The 20901-nt window shown below is 44.8% G+C and overlaps 1 protein-coding gene across 4 annotated transcripts; it reads right to left on the bottom strand.

Moving 5' to 3' along the window:
• Positions 1–540: 540 nt before the first annotated feature.
• Positions 541–19345, bottom strand: LOC136644674 (phospholipid scramblase 2-like). 4 transcript variants are annotated; one of them, XM_066620728.1, is made up of 9 exons: positions 19221–19345; positions 14413–14461; positions 11474–11614; positions 10560–10696; positions 9330–9372; positions 5187–5413; positions 3913–4074; positions 2390–2551; positions 541–1393 (listed from the first exon to the last, which is right to left on the bottom strand). In XM_066620728.1, the coding sequence occupies exons 2-9, from the start codon at positions 14459–14461 to the stop codon at positions 1346–1348; spliced, it is 969 nt and encodes a 322-aa protein (XP_066476825.1). In that variant the 5' UTR covers positions 19221–19345; the 3' UTR covers positions 541–1345. The 4 variants fall into 4 exon arrangements, with proteins under 4 accessions (XP_066476825.1, XP_066476824.1, XP_066476823.1 ...); XM_066620727.1 differs by lacking the exon at positions 19221–19345 and adding an exon at positions 18947–19001; XM_066620726.1 differs by lacking the exon at positions 19221–19345 and adding an exon at positions 16889–17151.
• Positions 19346–20901: the final 1556 nt, after the last annotated feature.

Here is a 20901-nt window from a genome sequence, read left to right on the forward strand (position 1 = left end):
TCATTTGTTCTTTTACCCTGGAGGAAAGCCTCTGCTTTCCCAATGGGTGTCTTTGGTTCTGTACCAACCACCCTCCTTGACCCAAAATTTCCCTGATCCTTCCCCCCCTTCCTGCCCCATGCTACTCACTGCCCACCCCCCACTCACTGGTGGATAATGGTCTCTTCACTGACCTGTGTGCGACCACCAGCCATTGTGCTTCAAGTCTCATTTTGCTGCCAATGGAATGTCACTTCCACTAATATGCTCACATTTCCACCAGCAGAAAATGCATTCTACCAGCAAATCAGTGGCTTGTGACCCAATCCTAACTGAGAGGGAGGCTTTTGTGTAACTAAAAAAAAATGACTTTGTCCTTGAGGTGACAATGGAGTTTACTGATTTTAGCCCAGATATTGGGGCAGATATGGGGAAAAGGAGGCACGGACACCCCCTCCATCACTACAGAATGTCACTGATATTTTCCTCAGTTTGTTTTTATTTGTGTATGCAGATCAAGGGGGAGACCAGAGTTAGTAAATTATACACAATATAATCAGATTTAACATTTAAAGTGCTATTTATTTCAATTAGATGCTCAAAAGCAATTATCTTTGAAATCTGAATTATCTCTGCACATACAAAGTATTTATATTATTATTATTAAGGAACATACCGCTTTTCAACAGGAGTAGTCCACAAAGCAGTTTACATAGATAGTAAAATAAGTCAATAAATGGCTCCCTGTCCCCAAATGTTCCTTGCCTGCCTATGGAAGAATTTCTAGATGGCGCTATAAAGCCCTGTTTGTCCACCCCCTCATGGAACTGAGGAATGGGACATTTGGCCAAACCTTCCATTTTCTCATTCCACTTGTTCACTTCCTCTCCATTACTCCCATTAACCTTCTATTCCTTGCAATGGCTTGTTGCACTGCCTGCGCATTCCATGGGGAACAGCAGCATCCATGCTGGGAAAGATCATGATACTCTATATGTATAAATGTGTTATATCAACAATAATAAAATGGCACCTTTATCCAGTGTTTAGATCAAGAGCATTCCTCGTAAATATGTACATTCTGGCATAATAGTTATGACAGCTGCAAGCCATAGTCTTAGGTTACAGAAGTAGTCTTATGCCTCAATCCATTATACACTTTCCTCGGAATAAGCTTCACTGAACACAACAGGCCTTACTTCTGAGTAAATGTGCATAGGGTTGTGCTGTTAATAACTGAAGCTCTTTCCCTGTAAGGAAGCTTGATAATCAGCATTAGCCAAGGTAAGAGCAGAACAAAAACACACACACACATGCACACACACGGTTTTTATCTGAAGTCAGCAGAATACAAGAGTCAGCTCTGTTAGGATCTACCCCGTCGGTTTTGCTGTCCTTCAAAATACATGAAATCCTGTACGGGGGGAAAACAACAATAAATAGACAAACTCCAAACTAAAATTCAAGTAAATTTCCATTTTTCATTTTCTAAATCAGAACAATTTTTAAATTTTTGAAATCAGAACTGCTTAAATGAGAAGAGCCCTGGGGTGGAATCCATAGACAAAGTCAAGCATGATGAAGGCAGAAAAATAGGATTCCAGGTGTAGTGTGTTTTGTTTGAATTCTTACTAAGAAATCCAATGCTAGCAATAAACATCACTGCAACTATGGATTGCAGCTGAGTGAATAATATTATACTAGTTTCTAAATACATACCATTGTCTTTAGAATTTCATTTAGGGCACAATCCTAAACTTACCTTGTGCTGATGCAGGCCTGCTGCACTGGCTCCCAAGTGTGGCAAGTGTGCCATAAAGCACATTTGTAGTGACTCCGGAGCAGGCAAGCTGATGCAGGCCACAGGCTGGTGTGGGAGTGGGGAGAAGATGGCCAGAGGGCATAACAGAGGCATGGAGAGAGTGTTTTTGGGCAGGGGGAGAGCAGTTCAGGAGGTGGATCAGACCCTGGAAGGGAGTGGGATCAGCCATGGCAGCCCACAGCAATCCTAACCCTTGTCCCTGGCCTGAGCAGCCTTCCACAGGCTGAATTCACTGGTGCAGATTCAAATAGCCCCATAGGGGTGGCTGGGGCTTGACATGGTCTCCTTGATTCTGCGCCAGCGCAATAGCAGACACAAATCTGAGGAGACCCATTGGGGCTGCCTGACTGCTACATGGGTTAAGGGAATGTTTGTTCCCTTACCTTGAGGAGAACTGGTGCTGTCTTCCTCCCCCACAGGATATAGTGATAACCATTTTGGCACCGCTGTAGCCCTGGGTGCTAAGGAAGCTTAGGATTTGGCTGCCTGGGTGCAATCCTATACAGTCTTTCCTGGGAGCAAGTTCCATTGAATTAACTGAGACTTATTTCTGAGTAGACATGCATAGGACTGTGTTGTTAGACTTACCAAGAGGAAGCTAGACCCAAGCAAGAGTGCTTTCATCTTAATATCAAGATCTAATGGAAACTGGATTCCAAAGTTGCTAGCATCTGTCGCAGCCTCCCTTGCCAAACCAGTCCACTGCTTAGTTATTCCTCCAATTGTAGATTTTCCATCTAGTGACTTCACCTGATTTTTAAGGAAATAAAAATTTGAGTGCAAAAAACCAAAAAGAAAGCCTTAGACAGTCATCCAAAGAGATCTGCAATAGTCATTAAGTGACTATTACATGAGCTACAAAATTACGTGAGCTACAAAGTCACAAGATAGTTTGGAAACATTGTAAGTACACTTTCTACTCTGAGACATGGCCTGTGTTCCTTAATGCATGGCCTGTGTTCCTTGATGTAGTCAAACTGTTGAATGCAGTAATACGAGTAATAGTCAATGCATTGCACTATAATGTGAAAAGGTTTAGACATGTTTTGGTTCAGAGAAGTGTGTTCCTTGCTCTGAAGCAAAAATTGTTTTTGGAACTCCTTAAAAGATTACCAAGTTTATCGTGGCGTGTTCTTTGAGGAGTATGTTCAGGCAGGATTAAAAAACAAAGCACATATTTAAGGGCCCAATCCTATCTAACTTTCCAGTGCTGATGTACCTGTGCCACTGGACAATGCACTGCATTCTGTGGGGGAGGGGAGACAGGCATGGAGTCCCCCCTAAGGTAAGAGCATTTGTTCCCTTGCCTAGGGGCTTTATTGCAGCTGTATCGGCACTGGAAAGTTGGATAGGCCCTTAGGGACAAATTCTATCCAATTTTCCAGTGCCGGTGCAGCTGTGTGCCAATGGGGTGTGCATTGCATCCTGTAGTGGGGAGGCAGTCACAGAGGCCTCCTCAAGGTATGGGAACATTTGTTCCCTTACCCTGGGGCTGGACTGTGGTTGCACCAGTGCTGAAAAGTTGGATAGGATTGGGCCCTTAGATGTATTCTGCAGGCCTACACAAATGCTGCTGTCTTAGAACTATTTTGGGATATATTTGGGGTAGTGAATTGAAAAATGGCATCAGTTTTGCTTTATTGGTTCTAGTTTTGGGGATTCAAGCAGCTTGGTAGCCATAGCCTGAAATTCCAGGATTGCTGGTACTGATGCACATACAATCTGTTTTATTTTGCCTCTTCGCAGAATAAGGAATTTATTTATGTTCCTTTGGTTCCTGATCTAATTATCTATAATCAGTAAAAACAGAGCCACATAATTTTAGCTTCATTTGATTATGGTGTCAGGGTTTGGAAGCTGCTCTGGTTGTACAATATTCTGTAGAAAATGACCTTCAAGACCCTACTGAAACCGAAGAAGACATTTTTGTACAACAGTTGCAATGGCAGAGCGCCAACGCTACACAGTTGCATTTTCCAAGCTGCAGAGTAGACCAGAGTTGTGCCCCAATACCCCAAGACTGCTTCCATGAGTCAGTGCAATGGCTATAACACATCTGATGTTCAGGTGCACAGTATACAGAAAAGGTGAAAACAGTAGTGTGAACTTACCTCAAAATGAATATCCTGAAAACAGAGGCATGGCACACAAGGCCCCTCAATTTTAAGTATGTCCTCTCTGGTGTCATTTCGGATAGCAAATTTAGGTAGGCAAGGGTGCCACTTCTGTTTAACATAGCCAATAATTGTGCCTGGTGGGGCCTGAACTTCAAGCTGCAAATTAAAACAAAGGGCAACATTAGAATGTTTCCAGTGCAGACGTACTACTGGATATTTCATGAATTACAATCAAAGTCTTACCCTTAAAATGAAGGGTAAAAATTTTACAGTTTTCTACTGCAGAGAAAGTGAGCTGGTTTGGGCAATACTGTAATTGATGTACCTGCCCCTACCTGCTCACATTCTGACCCTTCCCCTCACTCCTGGGCCAGTTTTCAAAGCAAGTGCATGCATCCTTAACCACATGAAGCTGGTTGGTTGATTAAAGTATCATCTGAACTGGCCCAGATAAGAAATGGAGGGTTCACAGTCAAAGAAAACTAAGGAGGAGAGAGAGGCAGCATCATGGATAAGCAAATCAGAAAAAGACATAAGAACATAAGAAGAGCCCCACTGGATCAGGCCATAGGCCCATCTAGTCCAGCTTCCTGTATCTCACAGCGGCCCACCAAATGCCCCAGGGAGCACACCAGATAACAAGAGACCTCATCCTGGTGCCCTCCCCTACATCTGGCATTCTGACTTAACCCATTCCTAAAATCAGGAGGTTGCGCATACTCATCATGGCTTGTACCCCATAATGGATTTTTCCTCCAGAAACTCGTCCAATCCCCTTTTAAAGGCGTCTAGGCTAGACGCCAGCACCACATCCTGTGGCAAGGAGTTCCACAGACCGACCACGCGCTGAGTAAAGAAATATTTTCTTTTGTCTGTCCTAACCCGCCCAACACTCAATTTTAGTGGATGTCCCCTGGTTCTGGTATTATGTGAGAGTGTAAAGAGCATCTCCCTATCCACTCTGTCCATCCCCTGCATAATTTTGTATGTCTCAATCATGTCCCCCCTCAAGCGTCTCTTTTCTAGGCTGAAGAGGCATTCTCTGCCACTACCATACTGGGGTGTTAAACAATTCAAATAATGCAGGAGAGTTCTCAGAGTGTCAAGACTGAAATGGTGAGAATGAAGTCCATATCAGTTAAAATGTAGATATCTTGAGGATGAGCCAAACTTCTATGAAGCTGTATAAGAAAAATTCCAAAACTCCATCATCTTGACAGCCAGAAACATTAACAAACGGTGGGCTCAAGGAGTGGCAAATGGCTTACCTCTTGCAAGCAGCAAATACAAGGACAGCAGCAAATGGAACACTGGAAAGTCCTTGACAACTGCATGACTACTTGGTTCATACTGTCAAAGAGCTTGATGGTGAAGGGGCGTAATGTCCCATAACAGTTCAAGGTGAAATCATCATTTTCCTCAGCTGCAAAATACACCATTTGGCCAACGGAGTTTTTGACTTCGTATCTGTTGCAGGATTCAAAGCCACTTATCACTGAAAAGGAAGCAACATCCGTACAGCATGGAGTTGATCCAAATGCTCATCAATAATGTGGTAAAAATATAACATGAACCACTAACTTAATCTCAAATCTGAAACACTGAAACTTTAGAACACTCAGACCCTTATCTGTCCAGCTTCTCAAACAAGAAGTCTAATTACACAGGCCAACACACATTTTGCTTCCTCAAACGTTACACCAATTCCTGGGTATATTTGTGGTGCTGATTCAAAAAATGGCATCCGTTTTGCCCTATCATGTCCAGTTTTGAAGATATAGTACAGCCTCTTTAGTGAATGGTTCAAGCAGCTTCCTCATGAGGAAGCCTACACCATGGCTTCCTCATGAGGAAGCTGATTGAACCATTCACTAAAGAGGCTATACTATATCTCCAAAACTAGATGTGATAGGGCAAAATGGTTGCCATTTTTGGGATCGGCACCCCAAATTCATATCAAACCACCATAAAGTTTGGGAAAAACTTTTCTGACCCCCAATTTTGTTGGCCTGTGTTATCAACTACTGTGCTGTGCTGTACTGGTGTGCTGTGGATGGTCTGCAGGTGTGATGCAGGAGTTTGGGGAGGGTCATTTATTTGGACAATTAAGGGATCTGAGCCCCTACCAGCAGCATGGAGTGCCTTGTCAATGGTAAAAAAACTGATGGTGTGTTTTAACCATTTTAGCCCCTTGTCAGTGTGCCGTGAGATGAAAAGTCTGAAAATAGATTCTCTAGGAAGTGGTGGGATTACCTAGGGAGGCACTAAGAAGCAGAGGCAGTAAAGCAGTGCTGGAGTTGGGCCCCTCCAAGTGCACTGTTTGCTTATTTATGATTGACCAGGCTACAGCCTAGAGAGCAACAATTTCTTTCTCTTTTCATCTTTCAAGCGTTACTGCTCTTTTTGCTTTCCAAGTTATTTCCCTTTGGTCACTTTGGTTCAGTCATCAATTTTGTTGAATAAATTACACTAAAATTTTAACTGGATTTTGAATACCATAGATACTCGCCTATAGTACATAAAATGTTTGCCAAGTAATCAAGCTCCAGTTATCACTTTGCCTTATCTCAATCAGAGTCAATCAGGGGGCAGAGGCTTTCACTCTGAAAAGTTTCATTTCTTCCTCAAGCAGCAGGCAGGCACGACTCATTAGAAGCAATTTGTTTCTGCAGCAACTTCACTGGGAAATTCCAGCCAAAGTTAACCTTTTATTCTCCTTCCTTCTGCTGCAGCCTGGTTCTGCTTTGCAAATGCTTGCAAAGCAGGTCTGTTTTTTTAAACACCAGGATGGGAATTCTCCTTTCATTTGAAGCAAAGTCCCAGGCTACAATTCAGTGCACCATTACTTAAGAATAACACCCATGGAAAGCAGTGGGTCTACTTCTGAGTAAAAAGGGTTGCAAATATATGCAGCTGCATCTGTCTGCTGTGCATGGAATTGCACACTCTCAGTTATGGGAGTGTTATGGGTTGTATGTAGAGCTTCTGGCTTAACACACCAGACACCTTAAAGGTGGATTTGATTCATGGTTCTCCTGCAGTGGTTCCCAACCTTTTTCACTTGCATATCCCTTGGCTGCCCATTTCCATAAATTGTACCCTTCATAGTAGCAAAATGTTTGTAATTAATAATACAAGCCCTCATCTCCTCTATATGAAAGCCCAGACTTCATGTATTTATCACAGTTTTGCACCAGAAATGTGCTGAGAAATTCTGGGTGATTGATCACTTTCTATATTATGTTTCAGCTTTTTTACTGTGCTGGTTTTCAATCACTGGTTCATAGATGAATTGATGACCAAAAACTAGCTATTGGTGGGGCTTTCACAGCCAGCTAGCTACTTCCCTTCCTCCCTTGCTGGTTCTTGCAAGGCATTCCTGCCTTGCAAGGCATTCTGGAGCATGGCCTGCCTTTTTCTGCCATTATTCCATTCTTTTTCAAGTACCCCTAAAGGTCCTGTTGAGTGTCCCTGGGAATACGTGAATACTAGGTTGGGAACCATTGTTTTACTGGTATGTTGTTTACAGTGCACTTACTCTGATAGTGTTTACAAAAAGGTGGTGAAGACCAGAATTTAAAAAGAATAAAAATGTATCTTATGATCTTTTACTATGTTTTAAATAAATTAGAGGCTACAGTTCTTAGGTAACAATTAGTGGTAGGTTATTTTTCAGGATCTGGCCTTGGGTAAAATCAGACAAAACTATAGTCAGACACCCCCCTAAGTTTAACCCCTGACTTATCCAAGGATCATAGAAAATTCCACGATTTTTTTGGCTCAAAACCTGCCCTCGGCTTATCTGTGGGATCGACTTACAGGCGAGTATCTGCGGTAAGTGTGCAAGTGCTTGTTACCATTCTGAATTTTACTAATGTTCTTCCTTAGTCAATCATGTAAACCGCTATTCTGAAGAATGTTTTTTATAGGGTGTCACTGGGGATGGGTTCCTGGAACCAGGGGGGCACTGACCTGAAAATGTTTGGGAACCACAGCATCTCTCCAGATGCATTAAAATGTTCCTATATCCCCTCGGTGCCGCAATCGCTGTGGAGCCATCGGGGCAACCCCCTCATCCCAGTCCCCACCCCTGTTAAAACTTACCAGCAGTTCTCAGACTCCCAGAGAGTTTGAGAACCACTGCTGTACAATATTATTTTTAAGAAAATGAGCAATGACTTATGAGAAAAAGCAGAATTCTCTGTGTAAGGGGCAGCCCAATCCTGAGCTGCCCGTAGCGCCCAGGCTCGGCGGTTCCGTGGAGGGCTGCTGCTGGATCCAGTGCCTCCCGCGCTACCGCAGGAGGCACCTCAGGAGACGGGGACGTTCATGCCCTTCCCCAAGTATGGGAAGCAGCCCCACAATGGGGCTACTCTCTTTATCGCCGACCAAAAGGTCGGTGCTAAAGTAAAGGCGCTTGTGTAGGGCGAGCAGCCCCTCATGAACGCCTTGGATCCTGCGGAGCTCGGCTCTGTGAATCCGCCTCTCCCTCTCCCCCCAACATGCCTCCCGCCCGCCCCCGGCCACACCCCCGCCTCCCGTTCTGCAGCCCGGTGGTCCGGAAGACTGCTGAGCCGCGGAACCCGGGTGACGGCTGCATGCTAGCCCAGCTCTGGCTGGAGCTGGGCTAGCTCCAGCGGCAGCCCAGCAGTGAGCCCCGCAAACATGCCTTACAGCATGTTTGCAACTGTGGGCCACGGCACGGAGCCATGCCACGGACCACAGGATTGGGCTCTGAGTTAATAGCTATATATAATGGGCATCCCTGTGCTGGAACAGTCAAGTCTCATGGTCTGTGCTGTATCCTATTCAGGTGAGGAGCAGGCTGGAGGTCACTTTGTGGTAAAGGGATAATTTCCCCTTACTCCATGTAACACCCCGGCCTGCTCTATGTGGCCACTCATATCTGTGCCAGTTATTTAGTTGGCGTAATTCTGAGCAGCCCATGTAGGGGTGCCCAGCCCAGGAATGGGGTTATAATATGGTGTGTGCTGCCATCACGATCCCACCCCTTCCCAGCCCTGATCTGCCTCCCATTCTACCATCCCCCCTCCCAGAAACACCTATTCCCCATCCCTAGAATGCCTCCTGCCACCCTCTCCTATCCCCAGCGCCACTTGGAACAAAGCTATCTGCCTCAGTCAGAGCAGGGAGGGGTTCTGGTGCTGACAAGCCAGCATACATCCTTTTGCTGGTGTGGCCTGCTCCTGAGTTGGTGCAAACATGCTTTATGGCACATTTGTGACACTTGGGAGCTGACGCAGGGAGCCTGGTGGCTCAGCGTGATCTTAGAATTGCGCTCTAAGTATATCTACTCATAAGGACACCCATAATTTGAAAAGCAGAGCCAGAGGAATTCACAATCATCAGAATACCCAAAATGGTTTCAAGTAACACAGCAACATACATACTTTCCATAAGCTCAATCTGCTGTTGAATTAGTAGCTGATCAATCTGTTACAATGGTAAAAAAACAACAACAAAGAGTGTTAAAGAGAATACAAAATAATTAAAGCAATTATAGAGTAATCCATTTCATGTGAGTCATGGAAGTCTTAGGACCTTAAGAAATTCCATTTATGTAATTATCTGGATTTCACACAGATGTGCTGTAACATGTCATATAACTGAAAATGTAATAATCTTTAACATTGAAATGTTACTTTGAGTTTTTACGCTAAGCTTTTATGTCTCTGACAGCCTAATCCTATTCTTCACCACCAGGGCTGATATAGTAGTGCCAAAAACATGCTGCATCCTATGACGGGGTGTGGCCTGTAGGCAAACAGGAGGTAAGCAAAACTTACTTACCTCTGCATAAGCCCTGGGGCCACCTATGGTCTTCGTGGACAGACTACACCTATTTTGGTGGAGGGAAAAGGGGCAGAGTGGCTTTCAAAAGAGGGGATAAGATACAGCATGTGCACCTGTGCCACCAGATCTGCCCCTTCTTGCCCCCCACCTTAGCTCAAGGGTTTGTCCTCCAGAAAGCCTGGTTCCACCCCCTTCCTATCCATGATCTGCTCCATACCAATTTACCTGCTCTGGAGCAGATTGCCAGCAGTGGGCCACCAGCTGTTTCTGGTGGTGGTGCCGAAATGGCCACCGACAGCATGCTGCTGTATAACCCTTCACAGCAGCAGAACTTGGTTTGGCTGCTATAAGTCTGTGGATTGGATTGAGCCAAAATTGAATGAAGAGAGATATTGACTAGCTCAGTGTACTACTATCTGCACTCATTAAATATCTCTGTAGTCAGTAAACTTTTCCATTCAGCTCATTACTATGTTATGCCTAAATTTTTCAACCCTAAACTGGGTTACCAAGCTATATGTATGCATAATGATGTATGATAACAGATGTGCATGGCGTGGGTCTCTGAAGAGCCAGTGTAACCACTCTGAAGTTACCGGCGCAGCCATTTAAACTGCTGAACTGGCAACATTTAAACTCTGAGCAAGACATTCCTGCAGCTTTTGATAGAAAACCAAAAGAAGTCTCTGGCTCTGAAATCACAATGAGAACAAAACAGAAACATGCTGAAGAGATTACATTAAAATGTCTTGGGTTATGAATCAATATGAAGATGATTTGTCCACTTTTGCTGATGTAAGAAGGAAAATTAAAAGAAAGGAACATACTTGGCCTAAATATTCTAATCCAGGAGGACATTTGGGCGGTGCAGGTGGTGTTGGCATCCAAATTACAGGAGCAGGGGCAGGGGCAGCCTGAACAGGGATAGCTCCATAACCTGCCTGAAAAGCTGAATAAGGTTGTCCTAGATGGTTGCAGAAAACAAAAGGCACAAAACATATATGAGAAAACAATTGTAGTCTCTGAATGTTTTTAAAGACACAACTTAATTGAAAGTACAGTAGCAGTACAAACCTATCCATGTTAACTCAGAAATAAGCTCTGATCCCTGTTAGTCGCCCTCTAGCATGCAAGCTGGTTGTCTGCACATTCAGTTCTTCAGTGGAAAAATAAAGTTAAGAAGCACCCACACTGCACACACCACGACAGTAAAATAAAGGTACTTATAATGGGAGTGAGGGGCAGGAGATCACCCTGGATCCATGTAAGCAGGGAAAAGTGAAACCATGGATGCTGGATGGGCGTATGGGGGCCAGACTGATTTTCTTCATTTAACTTACCTTGGGTCCTTTGGGAGAAAGGTGGTTAAACTGCACTTGCAACTTTTGCTATTTAAAAGCCGTGAAGAGCCCTGCAAGCGTTCCGCGGAGCTCTCCAGATCCCCCCCCAGCCCTGAGAGCATGTATGGTTAATTTAAGAATAGCTCCCCTTCCCCCGCAGGGGCACGATCCTGGGGTTCGCTTTGCTGCTTTCCCCCTGCCCCCACCCCTTAAAGGGAACAGGGCATCATTACATGATGATGGTATATAGTTTGAGAACCACTGCTATAACAGTTATAACACTGACTCAACTAGTGCTCAACTACAGCACAACTATTTGTAGCTGTAGGTATACAGTTGAAAATCCCACTATATAGTGCTTCTATTCTTTGGTCAAATTCTGTATACATCCAAATGCCTACCTGTAGCCAGGATAGGAGGTCCAGGTGCATACTGAGGAAATCCATATTGGGCTTGTGGAGCTGGGTAACCTGGACTTGGGTACGCTGGGGGTGGAGGTTCAGGTGCAGACTGATTTGGGGGTTCAGGGGCAGATTGATTTGCTGGAAGAATGCAAAGACATTCACTACCCTGCACCTCCATTTCTATTACCATATATGAGATGTACAGATTGGTGTGCTTGCGAATGACATCAATAACTCAATTGTTAACTAGTTCTGAGAAGATTGACATCTGAATCTCATTCCATTCAAAAACTTACTTTATTTTAACATTTGGTATTGCAGAAGATTAGTTTCCTACTTTTGTTTTATCTAAAATGGTAACTTTATTAATCACTTTGATTTGAAAATTCAAACCACTACAGTGTTTCTCAACCAGTGGTATTCCTACCACAAGTGGTACTTGAAGTGGTGTCTGGTGTTATACGCAGGACCCACAGAACCCTGTCACCTGGCAGCAAGACCAGTAATGCAATGTGACAAACAGCAATAGGAGACTTGGCTTGGGTATCTGTCTCGAGCCTCTTACCAGTGTTTTTGCATTGCATCTGGCCTCCCAATTTGGAAATTACTGGTGATAACATAATTACCAGTTACTTCCAGTGGTACTTCCAATAGGTGGACCATGCAAAGTGATACAGTGGGGGACAAAGGTTGAAAAACCCTGCACTAGTACATTATTTTCAGATGAGATAGTTCTTTTAGTATGACATGTCTAATTCTGAAACTCACCCATTCAAAAATATCATCTGATGGGGTTATCCATCTACTTTTGTTTTTACCAGGGATGGGCACTTGCCTCATGTTGACTCGAGTAGTGAAAAAGTGCTGGTTTTGGTGACTCAAGTTGACTTGAGTCATGGACATTATGGATCCTGACTTGCAACTCAGGGCCAGTGACTCGAAAAAGAGTCAGGACTTGAAATGACTTGGGTCCCAACTCTCTTTAGTATGTGTGTGTTCTGGCTTACTTACACACCCCACCACCACTTTCCTTTTTCCTATGCATTTTTGCTGAAGGACTTGTAACTCATGACTCCTTTCTCAAAATGACTCATGACTTGACTCAAAAGACTCGAAATTTCTCGTAAGTTCAGTTGCGATGCCCAAGCATGTGTCAAAGGGGTGCTGACTCGGGCTCCATGCCTGGAGCACATCCCTGGTTTTTTTTCTTGCATATAATTGGTTTGCTTGATTCCTCATTGACCACTTTCTGTGATATCCTTACAGATGTAGTTTTTTTAACTCCCCAGAGTCACTTGGGTAAGTTGCTCTTTATCAATGAGCAAGTGATTTTTCATATCATGAGAACAGAGACACAACCTGAAGCAGAAAGAACCTTGTCCACTTTTCTGATGTCTCAAACAAACATAGGCAAGAATTTTTTCTATAATTCTTAGAATTATAATTATAGAGACCTATAATTAGCGGTGTTTGAACGTGGATTTCTTTTTTGGAAAATTTGTTGAATAAAAATACAAAATGTAGTGTTTTGTGTTTTTATTCAAATACAACTTGCATTTAAATTTTAATTTAAAAAAAATACCAGTTACTGTCTTACCCCATCTAAGTAACTGTTGAAGTGTTTACATAGCAATACACCAGCTGAAAGAATGAATCCTTCTTATTCAAACTCTGCAGCTCTGTCAGCACAAGTAACCTGATGCTTTGGCAGGATGGCTACTCTCACTCACATCCAAGAACATGTTCAACAAATAAATGTTCTTTTTCTTCAACCGCAGACTGTATTCAAACTTTATTCAAACTCAAGACTTCACAATTAGAGGTTTATCATGCCCTCAGATCACCGCTCCAGAAGGAGACAAAAAGCAAAAGTTCTCTAAATCAGTCCATTCTAATTTGGTCTGGAATGAGGGATGTTGATACTTTGGTTTAGTCTAGAACAGGGGTGTCCAAAGTTTTTAGCAGGAGGGCCACATCATCTCTCTGACACTGTGTTGGGGGCAGGGGGAAAAAAAAGAATTAATTTACATTTAAAATTTGAATAAATTTACAGAAGTTCACATAAATGAATATACAGTATTAAAGATGAACTTAGATGAATGAATGAAGGTCTTGCAATAGCTCAAGGCTAATAAAAGGCCTTGCACAAAGCAAGGCTGGCCTTTCCTTTGCTGTCGCTGCTGCATCACAGACATGAAACAAGCAATGGAGGGAGCCCTCATCCCACAACTCATGTGAGAGGAAACAGTTGCCCTCACACTGAGAGCAGTTGCATCAGGCCAGTGTGGGCTCCAACAAATCTCCGGAGGGCCAGAGGCTCATTGGAGACTGGGGGTTCCCTGAGGGCTGCATTGAGAGGCCTCAAGGGCTGCAAGTGGCCCCAGGGCCGGGGTTTGGGCACCCCTGGTCTAGAATGAGGTACACTGGTTGCACCAGTAGAGTTGTGCCTAAACCATGCCTAAATTTGCCTGCATGGTATCTGCAGAGTCAGGTCTAAGCTTATTGGCCCTGGGTCATTCTTGCCAAGGTAGGATGTTGCCCCTGCAGCACCAGCTGAGTCATGCTTACATGTGCTTCTAGCCTGAACTGGAAGTCATACCTCTGTGACCTTCTGGGCCCATTCTTGCTGGTGTGGCACAGCAGCAGAATAAGGAAGGCTATTGTTTAGGCTGAGGCTGTAAGCTGGCCATGTGGCCTGCACCCACCTACAGAGTCATGTTCCAGCAGGCCTTGCACTGCCTGAGCCAATCTGAGAGTACAAGACATTAACAGAAGCTGAGCTTCACTGATGATCCATGCAGAAAAAGAATGTTTCAAGTTCAATTATTTAAAAAGACACACAAAATATTTTACTCACATTACCTTTCCATGAGAGTGTATACAACAGTTTCTGAAAAAGTCAAGGTAAACAACTACATTTAATAAAATGAACACACCTTTTCCAGTATTGATATTAGATGTTTCATCTTGCTCTTTGGAAGTCATCTATAAAAACAAAAATGTTACATTTGGTCAGCCCTTATTTCAAGATAACACAGTCAATGGAGGCCAGTTTGCTTTCATTTTGCCTGCATTTTTTAATATTGATCAGTGTGTGTCTCAATGGTTTATTTCATGACTCCATAAGCTTATGGCAGAGTCTGTAAGGGAATGGGGCAGCAAGGAATTGTTACCAGTGGCACTCATGTGCACCACTATCCTATGCTCCTTCCTGCTCCCTTACTCACCTCAGTTCTTTGCCAGCAAAATGACTGACATAGAACTGAGAAGACCTATTGGGGAAGTAGAGGCTTTCCCCAGAGAAAGACAATAAAAGTTCCCTTACCCTGAACAGAAATCAGTGACTGCTCCCTCACCATAAGATGCAGTGAGTACAAGTTGGGCAAGGTGCATCAGTGGAGAGGGGCGTCAATAGGATTGGGCCATTAGACCCATCTTCTCAGAGTTCAACTTCTTCTGCGTAGTGTCCTTCAAGATGTGTTCTCTTCATGATTTAAAATAGTGGCTCCCAAAGTTTTTTTCCACTGGCATACCTCTTGGCAGCCCATTTCCATAAATTGTGCCCCCTCATATTAGTAAAATGTTTGTAATTAATATAGTTGTTATTATTTCAAATTTTATTTTTTCAACTAGTGATCCATATCTGATAATTCACAATTTGATGTTAGCAGTTGATGGAGCTTTTGTAGCCAGCTAGCTGCCTTCTGTCCTGCCTTTCCAGTCCCACAAGACATTCTAATACAGGTCTGCTTTTTTCTACCATCATTCAGTTCTTTTTCGAGTACCCCTAAAGGTTCTGGCAATCACCCCTGGAAGTACATGCACATGGGAACCACTGGTTTAAAAGTTCAGGAGTAGCGTTAATGGAGGGAAGGAATTATGTTGGAGGAGGATGGGGCAACTAAAAGTATCTTCTAAGTATCATCTATCAGATTTTTCAACTAGGAAACCGAATCTCTATCCCTGTTAAACTACAGTATACGTTCACAGTAGAGGTATAGGCAAACCACAGAGTTAGTACATCCATTTCCCAACCTATAAAAGATTGACTGCCCCACATCAGTGGAGTTCTCATCCTATCTCAAGCTTCACCAAATGCAGCTTTTCTCCCCATTGCATAAGCTGCTGCACCAGCTAAAATCTCCTCCTGTACATCCTTGTAGTTCCTCTCCTCCCCTCCCCCCATTTCAGGAGCTTTGACCAATTATTCATTCCTGCTGGCAATGAGTTCTCAGGGTGAGAAGGGAGCTGAGGGGTGGTGCCAGTTGCACTACATGGCATCCTGAATGTCTTTCATCCTTTCACTAAGCTCCTGAACAAACAGAAACTGTTGGGTAAGCTTTCTCCTTGGCAGGTAACAAAAACTTTGGGCGTGCCTGGTAATTGGGTCAGGTGTAGAAGGGAATAGGTTAGATTAGACCACAGACCTGATCTTCCTTCTTTTTTGAAAAGGATGTTTGATATTGCTCTTGGTGTATAGATAGAGGAGATAGAGTATACTCCCCTGGGGGCTGGGGATAAGAATAGGCCCTCAGTTTGGCTGTACTTGTCGTAAGAGGCGACTAAACAGCCACCGGGTAGATGGGACTCGTCAGCCTGGGAAGGCAGCTCATCTGAGAGAAGGAAAACTCTGATCCCAAACCTCCACTGCCTTGTGGCTACATCCAGTTATGGAAAAGGCTTCAGGAGTCAACCTCGAGGCAAAATCCGGAGCCGGAGTCCCTGAGGCGGTTCATGGCTGAACACAGTCACGTTCTGGCAACTCCTGCAAGGCCGCTGGAACCAACTGTATTGGCCTCTGCCTTTCCATTGGGCCATTTCAGCGACGTAGAGAGGGGGGATTTGCTGCATGGGTAACAGTCTATCCTCCATATCTACTTTACCCAGGCTTTGCGCACTGGAGAGGACACTCTGTTCCAGAACCACCATTCAGAGCGTGACACCATAGTCTTCCAAGACTGAAGGATGCCAACAAGGATAGATAGAGGTGCCTGGAAAAGGTGTTCTTTATTTTACTCTGAAGTAAGCCCATTGTGTTCAGTAAGACTTATCTTATAGACCTGAAACAAACACCTCTCTATATTAGATACCCACCTGCCCCTTCAGTGCTCACAGGAACATTAAGCTGAGAGCCATCAGTGGTGTAGCTAGAGGGGTTGCAAAGCGCTGAGTTTTGCAGGGAGCCTCACCATCCTGTGCAAGCGGCCCTCCCCTTCTGATTCATTCCTGGCAGGGGGAGCAAAACTGAGACATTTGCAAGAGGGCCCTCCACTTTGGAGCCATTCTAGAAAGGGGAGCAAACTGAGGCAAAGCAGGAAAACCCCAGATTTTTCCTGATCCCAGAGAAATCACTAAGCAACCGAGACTGCAATCCTATCCACACTTTCCTGGGAGTAAGCTCCACTGACTTACTTCTGAGTAGACCTGCATAAGATTGGGCTCTGAGGCTGCAATCCTATACACACCGTCCTGGGGGTAAGCCCCATTTGGCACAATGGGGCTTACTGAGCAGGCATGCCCAGGATTGTGCTCTGACTCTCTAATGTTAGAATGGGCACAGTAGAGAGCTCTGCTCAAGAAGTGAGGATGGCGGGGCGGGGCGCTTTCGTGGCTGGCGACGCTTGAGAATCCGCCTGGAAGCTGCACCCCAAAGGCCTGGTCGCTGTCGGGAGGAGCTTCGGGAGCGCGTCTACATCCTCTCGCCCCCTGCACTGATGTGGGCAGCACTCATGCTACGCAACGTCTGCTCACTGTGCACAGAGCTGGCGTTCAGCCCTCTGGCAACAAAAGGTCCTGGAGTACAAATCCTGATTTCTGGGAAACCTTTTTTGACAAGATCAAGAGTTATTTTTTTTCTCCAGAAAAGGAATATCACCACCACCATCAGAAGGAAACAGTGACCTCAGCCACAAAACCTCACCCTGCTGTTTAACCCTTTCCTCCCCAGTCGTTTACTCTCACACCCTCACTCCCCCTCTTTTCTCCCTGAAAGAGACAAAGACAACCTTCCAATCAGTGGCGTAGCTAGAGGGGGGTACAAAGTGCTACGTTTTGCATGGAGCCTCACCACAGGAGCCATTCCCTTTGGTGGGAGCAAAAACGGGGGGGGGGGGAGAGTGTTGCTTGCCCACTGTGGTGTGGCTCCCTGCAAAACTTAGCGCTTTGCACCCCCTCCCACCATGATCAGATACAATGGAGAACTGAGTGCCTATGCCTTTAACCACTGTATTGAAGAGGGAATTTTGGCAGGTGCAGCTCAACAGGGAAAGGTTTAAAAAGCTGCACCTGCCAAGATTCCCCCTTCTAGACAATAGTTAAAGGTATAGCCTTTCTGTCCTCCATTGTATCTGGTCACCCTGACTGGCAATATGGCTATGCCACTGCTTCCAATTCACCGTTGTATGATTCTAAATACTGGCTATATTAATATTATTTATTATTAATTATTATCACGTGTGCCACTGTTTTGCAAACCATGGGTCAGGACGCACTAGGTGGGTCGTGAGCCAATTTCAGGTGGGTTCCTATTAATTTCAATATTTTATTTTTAATCTGTTAGACTTGATGCTACCATAATATGTGACTGCATTTGGAGAAGTGTTACAGACCTGTACTTTGAACAAGCTATTATGCATCATCTTTTAATGATAGTAAATGGGACTTACTCCTGGGTAAGTGTGGGTAGGATTACAGCCTAGAATTGTTAAAAAAATTTCCTGCTTGATAAGGTCACATCTGGTCATGACATCATTTCCGGTGGGTCTTAACAGATTCTTATTCTAAAAAGTGGGTCTCTGTGCTAAATGTGTGAGAACCACTGCCATACGTGTCTATTCAGAAGTGAGTCCCACTATGTCCAGTGCAGCTTACTCCCAGGTAAGTGTGTATAGGACTTCTACCCTAACCTCCTGGTACCTGAACGTGCTTTACAGGAGAACAGAAAGTCCTCTGGAGCGTCTATAATTCTAGTTCATTCGTGCACATATGAGACAGTGCGTCAACATTAAGGGTTCATAAAAAGCAGCTGTGACGATCTCTGGGAATTCTAGCTGGCACTTTGTTTTAAAGGAACCAGATCTGGGCTTGCAGCCAACGGACAGCAGACAGAAAGGAACAGGTGGCGCCAGTGGCGTAGCTAAAGGGAGGGCAAAGCAGTAAGTCTTACAGGGGCCCCTTGCACGCTGCGGCGAGGTTCCCTGAAAGACTTACAGCTTTGCCCCCTCTTGCTACGCCACTGGGCGGCGCCTTCCACAGCACGGAGAGGAATGGGGCGGAAAGCGTTGCCCTTTTTTTGAGCCTGCCCTTCAAACGAGGGTTAAAGGGGGGGGGGAGAAAGTGGAACCCCGCTACTCCCTCTTTACCACCGTTCAGCTTCTTTCTAACTTCCAAGGACTTGGGAGGAAGGCGCAACATGTGCCTGCTAGTAACTGTGGGGGCAGATCTCGTTGGAGATGCTGGCTACAGCTCTACCTGTACCAGTGGCATAGCTTTGCCCCCCAAAGCATTAAGTTTTGCAGCGAGCCTCAGCGCGGCCTGCAAGCGAACGCCTCCCTTTTGCTCCCACCTCCTGCAGCGGCTCCGAAGGGGAGGGGCCGCTTGCACGCCGCGCTGAGGCTCCCTGCCAAACTTAGTGCTTTGCCCCCTCTAGCTACGCCACTGACATGCACTTCTGTTTGGGTGGGGGAGAACCATCACTAGGCTCACCCTCTGACCGTATTCTCTACCCCGGAGGAAAAGTCCGTACCTTGCAGTAACTTGGCGCTCTCTTTTCTCCTCTTCTCTCCCCGCTACAGGTTAAGATCGCTGAGCGCCCGGGGAACCCACCCTTGGGCTGCAGTGAATGGGAAAGGGAGGGGCTGGCAAGAGAGCAAACAGCCGAGCGAGCCAGGCTGCGGGCGGAGGGAGGGAGCCAAATGGGGGCGGGGGGAGAGCGAGCGAGCGAGCCAGGGAGCTACTGCCAGGAAATGGAAGAAATCCACTCTGCAGCCCATCCCTGTTTAACATCGCTGGCAACATGTTGATCTAGAGCAGTGGTTCTCACACTTTTAGCACCGGGACCCACTTTTTAGAGTGAGAATCTGTCAAGACCCACCAGAAGTGACATCATCAAGCAGGACAACTTTTCACAATCCGAGGCTGCAATCCTACCCACACTTACCCAGGAGTAAATCCCATTTACTATCATTGTTAAAAGCATATACAGAGAAGCCTGTTAAAAGTACAGTTCCCCAAATGCGATCACATCCCATGGTAGTATCATATTAAAAATAAAATATTGACATGAATGGGAACCCAACTGAAAACGGCTTGCGACCCACAGTTTGAGAAACACTGATCTACAGTATCCTTGTGCTTTGTTTATAACAGTGGTTCCCAAATGTCTTAGCATCAGGATCCACTTTTTAAAATGACACTGTATCCGGACCAGCTAGATTTATCAGACTTCAAGAAAAAGATCTAGAAAGAAATATTTTATTTATTTATAATAAACAGAAAAACGTCCCTCAAACATTTGTGTCCCTATATTTACACCTGCTTGCAAACTGCAGGAGCTGAGCTCTTTGCCGGGTAATTAGCAGCTGCAGTATCTGATTTTTGAACAGGGCTTGAGGCAATTAGTTATCTGATCTTTCCAGCACCCTTTGGGGACCCACCAAAAATCAGGTCACGACCCACTAGTGGGTCCTGACCTACAGTTTGGGAACCACTGGTTTATAAAAATGAAGTGGTGGAGCCTAAGCCTCCTCGAAAGTTCTAGATGTGATTGCAGCTGATGAAAGGCAATCTGAACATGCTCAGAGGTACAGCTGTCATTGTCATATGTTCCATGCACCACAACTGAATTTAGGAAGGGCCACGGTTCCAGAACCCAGCACCTGCTGCAAACCTTTTTCACAAATTAGTAACAATCTGAGGAAAAATAGGTGTTCTTCTTTTAAGATTTCTGGAATGCAAGTCAGACCAAGTTATTTCCTTAAGATGTATTTCCTTCAGACTTTGACATACAAATTTCAAAATGGGTGTTTTGACAATGCTAAGTGTTTTTCCAGTTGGTGATGAAATATCAGGTTCCCCTCCCCCCCAGGATGCTTGGCACATATGCTTCCCAGGGTGGTGTGGAAAAGCAACTAGAGTATCAGAGACTGAAGAGAAAGGCATTCATATCTACAAGCAAACTAGATGATCTTGGATGAGCTGCAGTTTCTCAGCCCAGCCCACAACCAGAGATACATTGTATGACTATAAAATTGGAGAAAGGACTTAATTTTTGCATGCTGTCCTCCTGAGCTCCTTTGGGGAAGAATAAGATAAAAATGTATAAGCTTGCTGAGTGGCTATGAGCAAGTCACTCTCTTAGCCTCAAGCTGCAATCCTATGTGTATCTACTCAGAAGTACATTTTATTGTATTCAATGGGACTTACTG

The sequence above is a fragment of the Tiliqua scincoides genome, chromosome 3, assembly GCF_035046505.1.
Source record: "Tiliqua scincoides isolate rTilSci1 chromosome 3, rTilSci1.hap2, whole genome shotgun sequence".
Taxonomy (NCBI): Eukaryota; Metazoa; Chordata; class Lepidosauria; order Squamata; family Scincidae; genus Tiliqua; species Tiliqua scincoides.

Coding starts and splice junctions, on each gene's coding strand:
- LOC136644674 (XM_066620726.1), bottom strand. Junction 5,414..9,329: donor GCAGATTGAGCTTATGGAAA/GTATGTATGTTG, acceptor CTTCCTTTTCAG/TGATAAGTGGCTTTGAATCC. Junction 2,552..3,912: donor TTCAGGATATTCATTTTGAG/GTAAGTTCACAC, acceptor CTTAAAAATCAG/GTGAAGTCACTAGATGGAAA.